Source organism: Trichechus manatus, unplaced genomic scaffold (genome assembly GCF_000243295.1).
Source record: "Trichechus manatus latirostris isolate Lorelei unplaced genomic scaffold, TriManLat1.0 scaffold00025, whole genome shotgun sequence".
Taxonomy (NCBI): domain Eukaryota; kingdom Metazoa; phylum Chordata; class Mammalia; order Sirenia; family Trichechidae; genus Trichechus; species Trichechus manatus.
The window spans coordinates 20,889,579-20,900,776 of NW_004443961.1; the positions used below are offsets into that span (position 1 = coordinate 20,889,579).

An 11,198-nucleotide genomic window follows, 5' to 3' on the forward strand; every position below is an offset into this window, starting at 1 on the left:
GAAAAGATGGAAATAAGAGCCTGGATTCTGAATCAAGGTGTACTGGATGCAGCTTGGGGTGGAAGGGGTTAAAGATGGCCTCATCCCTTTAAAAGGCCACACACACACACACACACACACACACACACACACACACACACAAGTTGAAGGTGAGTAAGCCATACTTTGTAAAACAGAAAGGTTAACCAGTAGCTCACTACTCTTTGTCTATTTCCCTTACATTATCCAAAACTAAAAAAACTCCTTGCTGGCAAGTCGATTCCGATTCATAGAGACCCTAGAGGACAGAGTAGAACTGTCCCATAAGGTTTCCAAGGAGTGGCTGGTAGATTCGAACTGCTGACCTTTTGGTTAGCAGCCGAGCTCTTAACCACTGTGTCACCAGGGCTCCTGTGTCATCCAGATACCTGAATTAAGGCAGTCTTGGGTCAACCTCATTTCTGCCCTGGTGCCTATAAAGTAAATGAGCTAACTTCTGCTTGGGTCACAGTGGTGGAAAACACCGTTACCCCCCCCCCCCCCCCCCCCCAACGCCAGGAGTTAGCAGCAAGAGTGACTCTCATCTAGTGAAGACAGTCCTCACTCCCTGGAGAACTTCAGGATTGCAGGCAGGCCTTGCCTTACAGCTTGTACTGAGCAGAGCTGGGACTGCTAGTCCTCCTTACGGGGTTTTTGTGAAAGTTAGATGAGCTCGTTAAAGGATATAGCACAGGGTCTGGCACCACGCAAGCTCTCCTTAAATGGTCTCTACCCCATTACTGTGAACTCGCTAGTTAAAACAGGGGTTGGAAAATAAAAAGAAACCGAGAACCAGAAGGCTCTCCCCAAAAGTGCGGACCACGGCCCCGCTCTTTGAGGAGGGGTTTGGCGGAGATCCTGCGCAACACCCAATCCAGCCCCTTACCGGAAAGGAAGAGGCGGGGTCAGGCAGCCCTCCCCCGCCCGCACTGCGATCTTACGCTGCTCGTTTCCTTACCAGAGTTTGAACCCGTGTTCGCTTCCTGGCTTGCTCGGCCCGGCGAACAGATCTGAGTTTCCCCCCCAGCATGGGGCAGTGACGTGCCCTGCCTCCTGCAGACATGTCCTCGGGCGCCGCCACCACGGCTGTAAAGGTGAGATTAGCTGTCCCTGCCGCACTCCGCGCAGCCTGGTGACCCCTCGCCCCTTTTCTGGGGAACCGTGCCTTTGGCCGTGCTTCCTGCCCCTGCGCCCCAGCCGCGGCTCGGATGGTCTAGGGCGCGGCGCCCGGGTCCGACTCGCCTCGAAGAAAGAGGGGTATGCTTGCAAACTGGCCCTCACCCTTGGTCTCATCTGCGCTCGCACCCGCGTGGGTAGGCAACACCCTTGGCAGCATTCCTCTGCCCTGGATCTGGAGGGTGGCCCCAGGTGGCTGCGCACCTGCAGCTCGTGAGACTGTCTCCTGGTGTCTTGTCCAACTTATGCTTCCGCTCCCTGACTCCCTTACTGCCGGCGGCCCACGTGGGAGAACTGCCTAGTTGCTCTTCTCCAAGCTTCCGGCTTCTTTCTCTTCTAAATTTAGGCCTTCTCTGCTGAAGTTTCCCCTGCAGTGAAATGCTGTGGGGCTTCTAAAAGGCTTTTTATTTGCTTTTAAATACCTAACGGTAGTACTGGCATCTCTGCCCTGTGTTGAGGCCTCTGGGTTTAAACTGCCTTGTTTGCAGTCTTGCAAGTTCGAGCTCCGTTTACTCGTGCCTTCAGTCCTCAGGTGTTTCTGTACAAGGAGTCCGTGTACGGTGGGAATTTTGGCCAGAGGAAGCCCGAATCCTGAGGGTTGCAGGGAGCCTCCCTGGGTCTTTAAACACCTTTGTAGTGGACGTCTCCAGGAAGAGTGTAGAGTTACAGTGCCTACGGGAAAACTGAAGATAAAACTTAAAACCTCTTTTAGGTTGTTTCTTATTGGCTAACAACGCAGTTAACTTGTTTGATTTTCTGAGATTTTTGGCGGCTGGGATTGGAAGGTCCGCGGTCTTCTCCAAGCATCTATTTTGATTTCCCACACTTTGTTCAGTTCTCTGGAGAGATGGCATATCCCTGTGGGGTCGGTTTGCAATCAGCCAGAGTGATTGGCTTATTAGCCCTTTGCAGATCTTGATGAGACACCTTGAGTGAGAGGGATCTGGGAATGCTACAGTCAGACTTAGCTGTGAAACTTGTTTTGCCATTTTGAAAAGAATCTTGCATTTGACTAATATTTATAGAACATCCCTCCTGTGCCAGGCTGCGGGATCAAGGCAGAAAGGGCTTTCATGAAGCTCATGGGCAAAGTATGTGAGTTCTTTAGGCATTCATCTCTGAAGTGGGGGTAGTACTGCAGGATTTGTTGCGAAGGTTAGAATAAGTATTTGTCTAGCAGAGCTCTGGTAGTGCAGTGGTTAAGAGCTACGGCTGCTAACCTGAAGGTCTGCTAAGCAAAAAGTCAGCAGTTCAAATCCACCAGCTGCTACTTGGAAACCCAGTGAGGCAGTTCTACTCTGTCCTGTAGGGTTGCTGTGAGTGGGAATCGGCTCGACGGCAGTGGGTTTGGGTTTGAGCGGAGTCCCTGGGCAGCACCAATGGTTAAGTGCTTGCTCCTCTAAAAGGTTGGAGGTTCAAGTCCACCCAGAGGTATTTGGGAAGAAAGACCTGGAGATCTACTTCCGAAAAATCAGCCATTGAAAACCTTATGGAGCATAGTTCTACTGTGACACACATGGGGTCACATGAGTGGGAATAAGCTTGCAGCTGGTGGGTCTGTTTAGCACATGGTTGTACGTTATCAAATGGTAGCGTCTGTTATTAGGGGAAGCAACCCTCGTGGCACAATGGTTAAGTGCTCAGCTGTGAACTGGAAAGTTGGCAGTTCAGACCAACCTATAGCTCCATGGGAAGAAGGACCTGGCAATCTGCTTCCATAAAGATTTCTGCCTAGGAAACCCTATAGGACAGTTCTGCTCCTTCATATAGGGTCACTAGAGTCGGAATCGACACATGAACATTATTAGGGGAGCTGCAATTAATGTTGAATATCTTTTTTAAACAGTTAAATGAATTGTGGTCGGTGTCATTATATAACAGCTTTCATTGGGCATACAGGAAAGTGTCACCTTTGCCTTACAGAAATAACTTAAAGTGCCATTAAAAACAGAAATAGTATTTAAACCACTGTCACTTTAATCTGGTTCAGCATTCTCCCTGACACAGAGTTTCCCTGAGAAATTAATGGAGTATCTTTGTGCAGAATGGGCACTGTGCTTAGCGAACCGATGAATGATGGATATTTTTGGTCTTTGTGGGCTGCTGAATATAAAATTAAGAGGTGCAAGTAGTGCTAGGCCTGCCTGCTGATTTGTCTCTTTAAGGTTGGAAAGGGTGACACCTTTGCTTTGGAGAAGCCATGGTGCCACCACCATACCCCTCAGACTGCGGAGGCAGCATCCTGAAAGACAACATGAGGCACTAGTTTCTAGGGCAAAAACGGACTGATAAATACCATATTCTGTCCCTAAATCATAGACTAGTAGAGCCGGAATATTCTTCAGGACCGTATAGCCACCACCCCAGGCCCTCTGTGCAGACTTTAAGGCTGAGGCCCAGAAAGGCCATCTGCCTTAGTTAATAACAAAATTGGGACTAGAGCCTGGCATCTACCAGTTAGATGTGGGGTGGCATGTCTGAAGTCTGGCATGTGATGGCTCTGTGTTTTCTGTTTTATTTTGTGACTAATTAGTAAACTGAGGAAACCCTGGTGGCATAGTGGTTAAGAGTTCTGTTGCTAACCAAAAAGTCAACAGTTCAAATCCACCAGGTACCCCTTTGAAAACCTATGTGGCAGTTCTGCTTTGTCCTCTAGGGTTGCTATGAGTTGGAATTGACTCGATGGCAACGGGTAAACTGAACCCAGCAGTTCCACTCCCATGTACAATTGCCCCTCAGTGTTTGTGGGGGATTGGTTCCAGAACCCCTGAGGATACAAAAATTGGAGGATGCTGAAATCCCTTATATATTACTTGCATATAACTTGCGTACCTCCTCCCATGTACTTTAAATCATGTCCAGGTTATTTGTAATACCTAATGCACTGTAAATGTTATGTAAATAGCTGTTGTACAGCACTGTATTGTTTCAGGAATAATGACAAGACTCAAGGCGAACAGTGCTCTACAGTGAGTGCTGGAGAGAGACCGAGAATCTGTGAAATGTTGGGGGACTACAGCAGGGTGTGCCTACTCATCACTTCATTGGCGTGAATTCAGTGTAGTGCTCAGCACAGGGCAAATTCAAATTTTGCTTTTTGGAACCTTTTTCCGCCCTTGAATAGTTTTGATCCAAGGTTGGTTGAATCCATGGATGAGGAACCTGAAGATATGGAGGGCTGATAGTATATACCCAAAAGACTTAAAAGCAGGGACACAAACATATAACTGGTACACCAATGTTCATTGCAGCACTATTCATAATTGCCAAAAGGTGGAAACCACCCAAATATCCATCAACCGGTGACTGGATGAAGAAAATGTGGTATGTCCATACAGTGGAATATTCCTCAGCCATAAAGAGAAATGAAGTCCTGATACATGCTGTGACATGGATGAACCTTGAAAATTTTATATTAGGTGAAAGAAGTCAGACACAAAAGAAACAAATATTGTATTATCCCACTCAATGTGAAATAGCTTAGATTTCAAAGGATGGCTCAAGAAGACAAAATAAAGTATTTAATGAAATGTGCAAAGACCTGGAGTTAGAAAACCAAAAGAGAAGAACACGTTCAACATTTCTCAAGCTGTAAGAACTGAAGAAAAAATTCAAGCCTCAAGTTGCAATGTTAAAATACTGTACGGGAAAAATACCGAATGATGCAGAAAGCATCAAAGGAAGATGGAAGGGCAGCTCCTGTCCATAGGCAAGATGAGAAGGCAGAAAGGGACAGGAGCTGGTTGAATGGACATGTGAAATCTGGGGTGGAAAGGAAGAGTGGGCTGTCACAGTATGGGGAGAGCGTCTAGGGTCGTATATCAGTGTGTGGATAAATTTCTGTATGAGAAATTAACTAGAAGTGTAAACTTTCATTTAAAGCACAATTAAAAGAAGAAGATGGAAGGAATAGACAGCATCACTGTACCAAAAAGAATTGGTCAACGTTCAACCATTTCAGGAGGTAACGTATGATCAAGAACCATTGGTACTGAAGGAAAAAGTCCAAGCTGCACTGACGTATTGGCGAAAAAAACAAGGCTCCAGGAATTGACGGAATACCAATTGAGATGTTTCAGCAAATGTATGCAGCACTGGAGGTGTTCACTTATCTATGCCAAGAAATTTGGAGGACAGCTACCTGGCCAAATGACTAGAAGAGATCCATATGTGTGCCCATTCCAAAGGAAAGTATCCCACAGAATGGAGAAATTATCAGACAGTATCATTAATATCACACACAAGTAACCCTGCTGGATTCTGAATACCAGAGGCATAGCTTCCAGCATGAGAGCAACACGTAAACCCCCACAGTACGAGAAACTGACAGAAGCGTGGGGGCAGCGACCCTATAGGATAAAGTAAAACGGCCCTATCGAGTTTCCAGTGCTGTAAATATATATGGAAGCAGATTGCTACATCTTTCTCCTGTGGAGTACTTGGTGGGTTCGAACTGCCATGCTTTTGGTTAGCAGTTGAGCGCTTAACCACTGTGCCACCAGGGCTCCTATTAATTGTTAACAATTTTCTCCAAAACCTCAGTCTCCTTTCAGATCACTCTTTCCATCTCCTTGCCTTTACAGAAACCTAGTCAACTATTTCCACAGCTTTCTTGTGGGGAAGTTGATATTCTTCCACTCCCCCTATACCATGAGGTGGCATTCTCCTGGTTCTCCAGCTTGGTTTGTCCCATGACCACTATAAGGACTAATATTATTGTTAAATCTCTGCCATTTGGCTTATCATTCTCTACCCATCTTTGTGGCTTTCATTTACTAGCCTGTCCAGAAACTAGAACCTGGCTCATGGTCTTTCTCTTACCCTAAACCCTACCTGCCACAGCCCCAGGAAATGCAGTATTAATGTGGACAATATGGGGGGAAGGAAGTACCTTCTCCTCTTTCTGATTCAGTTGTTCACTTGCTGGATCTTGCCATGACCTGGGGTTATTACACTTCCAAAACCTTGAGCTCCAGTATCTCCCTCCAGAACCTCCTCTCCTTCCATCTTTTACACCTCCTCACACCTACAAGGCTGAATTCCATGGTTGCTAATATGAACTCACCTGCTCAGTATTCTCAATTCCTTAAGGTTCAATTCAATTAGACAGTAGGGGCCTGTGGAGAAAATCATATACCCTCACAGGTTAGCACCACTTCAAATTCATGGTCCCCAATCAGATATGGTCCCACAGCCATGCCAAATGTTTGCCGTCTTTCCTCAAACCTATTATGCAACTCCTGTCTCCTACTTTGTTGAGCAAATGAGGCCATGAAGAGTGATCTCCTTAGGGTCAAGGACACCTACTTTTTTTTTTTTTTTTTTAAATACCTACTCTTGTGTTAACTTACAGCCACCCTCACTTTTCCCGCCTTTATTCCAGGCTCAGGTCTCCCTCCTCTGGTGCAGGACCGTCCTCTGTTGGTGCTTCTGATCCCATCCGTCTTGGGTTCTCTGGGATCGTATCCATTCATTGTCCCTCTCACTGCTATCTCCCATTTTTTCCTCCATGTGAACTTCTTTCCCTCTGCTTACAAACATACTCAAAACTCTCCCATCATTAAAAGAAAAAAAAAACCCTATTGACTTCTTAACTTCCTCTAATCATCTCCCAGTATCTCCTCCCTTCTCACCCAAACGTCATGAAAATAGGTATAGGTCATCTCTGTAGCTCACCTACAGGCTGTTGCTCACACACTCCAATCTGGCCAGAGTTTCTGTTCTTGATGGAATAGCCAATGGAAGCTTTTATTAATATTCCAGTGTCAGATCAGAGTGAGGGCACTGGGTGTACGAAGAAGTGTTTGGAAACTATTTGGTTTTTAAATTAATTTTTAAACAATTAAAGGAAATACAATTTAATAATAGTTGCTGTTAATAAATAAACAAGTTTTCCTTAAGCATTTAAGTTCAACTTTAAAATCTTGTTATTCCAATGATAAGTTTAGTAAAATGAGAATATCACTTTTACTTTTTTATTATTATTGAATTCACTTATGATTGGCTGAAAGGAGCCCTGATGGCACAGTGGGTAAGTACTTGGCTGCTAACTGAAAGGTCAGTGGTTGGAACCCACCAGCTGCTCCGGGGGAGAAAGATATGGCAGTCTGCTTCCATAAAGATATACAGCCTTGGAAACCCTACAGGGCAGTTATACTCTGTCCCATTGGGTTAGTATGAGTCGGAATCAACTCGACAGCCACGGTTTGGTTTTTATTATTATTATTATTATTATTATTATTATTATTATTGGCTTATTGGCTTAATTATTATTGAATTAACATTCCTATATTGAACAAAATCATTTTCCTAAGTGCTTTTTTGTGATTATATTCAATTAAATAGTTTCAACTTTATATTCTGTTTAATTTTTAAGCACTTCAAATTCCTGTTAAGATAAATGTACAGCATCTATAACCATAGGGTCACTTGAGTCATAACTGACTCAATGGAAATGGGTTATAAGTAAAACATTTCCAAGTACTCAGAATAGTTCGTGAAATTGCATTATTTAGACTCAGAAATACAGCAAATCAAAATATCTTGAACAATCTGATATTGTGTAGAACCTGGTTCAAATAATCTTTGCCTTATTGTTTCAACATAAGCATAAACATAAAATCAATTGCACACTAAATTGGAATTACAAGGATAATCCACGAGAGTCTATATATCTTTACATACTTTACAAAGTTTAAATAAGAAATGGTTTTTTCCTAAACTTAAGAGTATTAATCCTATGTTTGATTTATTTCATCATTTCTGTTATTAATTCAAAACTTTCCCAAGACTGAAAGGCATTTATCTAGGGTGACCATATAATTTATCTTCCAAAGTGGGACACTTTGGATTAGAAGGGGAGGAGACTAAAAATATGGCAAAACGTGCAATAGCAAGACTTATGTAAGGTGGTGCCTTAGTTATTCCGTGCTGCTATAACAGAAATATCACAAGTAGATGGTTTTATCAAACAAGTTTATGCTCTCACAGTCTAGTAGGCTTCAAGTCCAAATTCAGGGGAAGGCTTTCTGTCTTTGTGGGCTCTGGAGGAAGGTCCTTGTCATCAATCTTCCCCTGGACTAGGAGCTTCTCTGTGCAGGAACCCCAGGTCCAAAGGAAGTGCTCTGCTCCCGGCACTGCTTTCTTGGTGGTATGAGGTCCCCGTGTCTCTGCTTGCTCTCTTCTCTCGTTTATATCTCAGAAGAAATTGGCTTAAGACACAGTCTCATCTTGTACATTGAGTCGTGCCTTATTAACATACCTGCCACTGAACCTATCTCTTTAACATCATAGAGATTGGATTTACAACACATAAGGAAATCACATCAGATGACAAAATGGTAGACAATCACACAATTCTGGGAATCATGGACTACCCAAGTTGACAGATATTTTGGGGGGACACAATTCAATCCATAACAGGTGGAAAACTGTCAGAGAAGGAAAATTCAAATATTTTCCACTAATAGAGAGGATAGAAAAGTGGTAAGATTGCACCCTGTCAAAGGCAGAAAACTTGCAAGACCCAGAAAAACAAGGCAATCCTGAGGTGTTCCAGCTCTCACAGGTTGAACTGTAAGCAAAATGTGTTAACTGATCTATATCAGCTATAAAACAGGGCTGCCCCAGGCAAACTAGGCTATAAGGACCAGTTTACAATTTGGGGTGAGCAGACCTTCCTGGGTCAAGTGCTCAGGAACACCAATGGTTATGTAGGTCAGAGATTGAGACCAGGACACAGGATCTGAGAGATACCTTTTTCCTTGGTAATTCTATCTGTGCCCCATGTGGACCTTCAAGGTCTTTTTATAATTGCTATGTAACCAGGGACTTCAAGTTTACACCTTTCATAGTGATTTCTCTATTTATATCTCCCAATTGCTTGGACATGTTATCAGGAGGAACCAGGCCCTGGAGAAGGACATCATGATGGGCAAAGTAGAGGGTCAGCAAAAAAGAGGAAGACCCTCAACGAGATGGACTGACACAGTGGCTGCAACAATGGGCTCGTGCATAGCAACGATTGTGAGGATGGTACAGGACCAGGCAGTGTTTCATTCTGTTGTACATAAGGTCACTAAGAGTCGGAACTATGAGTCGGAACCGACTCAACGGCACCTAACAAGAATAACATGTAATCAGGGACTCCAAGTTTATACCCTTCACAGCGATTTTTCTATTTATATCTCCCACTTTCAAGTTATACCTCTATCTATTTCTTTCTTAATCTCTTTTACTGCCTGATTTGGGTAGACAGAATTTACCACCCCATCTGTACCCATCCCCTTCAGTGTTTCCCACCAGCCACAATTCTAAAAGTCATTTTAATGTTATCTCCTTGGCTTTTGCATTTCCTTCATTTCTGGCTCTGAAACTATAAATGTTTATTCATGCTAAGGATAGAAGTCACCAACAACTTCCTAATTATCAAATAAATCAATCACTTTCATTCCTAATCGTAATGGACCACGTTAAGTATCTGAACTACTGCCTTCAGCAACTTCAGTTCCCTTCAAACCCATCCTCTGATACATCACTACCATCACCATTACCACCATGTTACCACCACCACCACCATACACGCACACATCTCATCTCCCTCAATCCTTGGCTCTTCCCTTAAGACTCAGCTCAGATATCACTTTCTCCAGGAAGTCTGGAAAAGATGCCCCTGCTCTGTGCTTCCAAGATTCTGAGTGGCAGTCTCTAACCCCATCCTTATCACATTGTTGTCTAATATCTGACTTTTTTCTCTGACTCCTCTAACAGGATCAGGGGTTCTCTAAGGACTGCGAGTGTATAGGTCACACTCATCTTTCTCTGTTCAGCACTTAGCTTCAGGACTAGCACAAAGTGGCAAGAACAATATAGTAATAAAGGGCAGTGATTATAAGAGCATCAACATCAAAGTATAGCTGTGAGGATTAAATGAAGAATACATGGCTCTCAATAAATATTAGCTAGTTACATGTTGCTTTTGAAGATGCTAAAAAGACGAACACGGCCCCATTTCCAGTTTACTTTTAAGACTTTATTTCCAGACACCATATCAATTTGGTCGAGAAAGAAAGCAGTACTGTCAGAGTTATTTCCTAGATTTTGATTTTCCTCCACTGCCCACAGTTGCGTCTTAAATTCTAAAAGCAGAATGAAGAGCAGGAGCCAGACTCCAGCCCATCAAATGCATGAGTCTCACATCACAGCCTAGATCCTGACATGCTGGGAAGAGCAGACTGCATGCATCTGCAGTATTAAAATATATTCTGAGAATCTATAATTTCTTGGTCCTTCCCTATACAGAACACAGAAAATAAGACCCATGTTTCTTTAGAGCAAGATTGAACATACTCTCTGTCCTTCTCAAAGGTAGGTGTAGAGTTTGGGGGTTCATCTGCAGTTTGCTTATCCTATAACAGAAATTATAATATCTATCCCACAGGATGTGAGGATTCCAGGATGGATGGCCATTCTATCAACCAGAATATGTTCTTTATGGGCATCATTATTCTATGGAGAGTGGAAAATCGGACAAGGTTTCTCTTCAATAAATTCAAACATTACATAACTTAACTTCAGTGGAGCTCTAGAAGTGATTAAGACAGATACAATTTGAAGTGAGCTTTGAAGAAGAGACAGTGTGACTTAGAATGGAAGCTATTTCTAGAATCAAATGCACTTAGAATGGAAGGAAGGGATTAAGAAAACTAAAGGACTGCCCCAAGACATTTAAATAGTGGCAACCATCTGCAGGTCACCTAAGTTAAAATAGATTGTCCAAATTTACTTCTGCTTATCTCATTTCAAAGCATGAGGTTCTTCCCTCAACCAAAAATACAGATGCCAACACTCAGGCCTTCATGTCACATAAAGGAAGTGATATTGTGGGAATACTGTCTTGGGTATATGTTATCCATTGATACCTCTGGGTGATCCAAATACTATTTCTGGAGTGTTTCTCAATGAAAGCAATATTGATATTTGGGGTAGAACAAATTTTCATTCAT

The 11,198-nt window shown here is 43.3% G+C and overlaps 1 protein-coding gene across 3 annotated transcripts in view; it reads left to right on the plus strand.

Annotated features, from left to right (window-relative positions):
- The first annotated feature begins 962 nt into the window (after nt 1-962).
- The window catches only part of MTAP (methylthioadenosine phosphorylase), an 81,800-nt gene continuing 71,564 nt past the window's right edge, over nt 963-11,198 (plus strand). For all 3 annotated transcript variants that reach the window (XR_002823594.1, XM_023728646.1, XM_023728645.1), the window contains exon 1: nt 963-1,112. Coding sequence is in view for 2 of the 3 variants with exons in the window: in XM_023728646.1 (XP_023584414.1) it covers nt 1,080-1,112 (33 nt within the window). In the remaining variant the exon portion in view is untranslated. The remainder of the gene's footprint in view (nt 1,113-11,198) is intronic.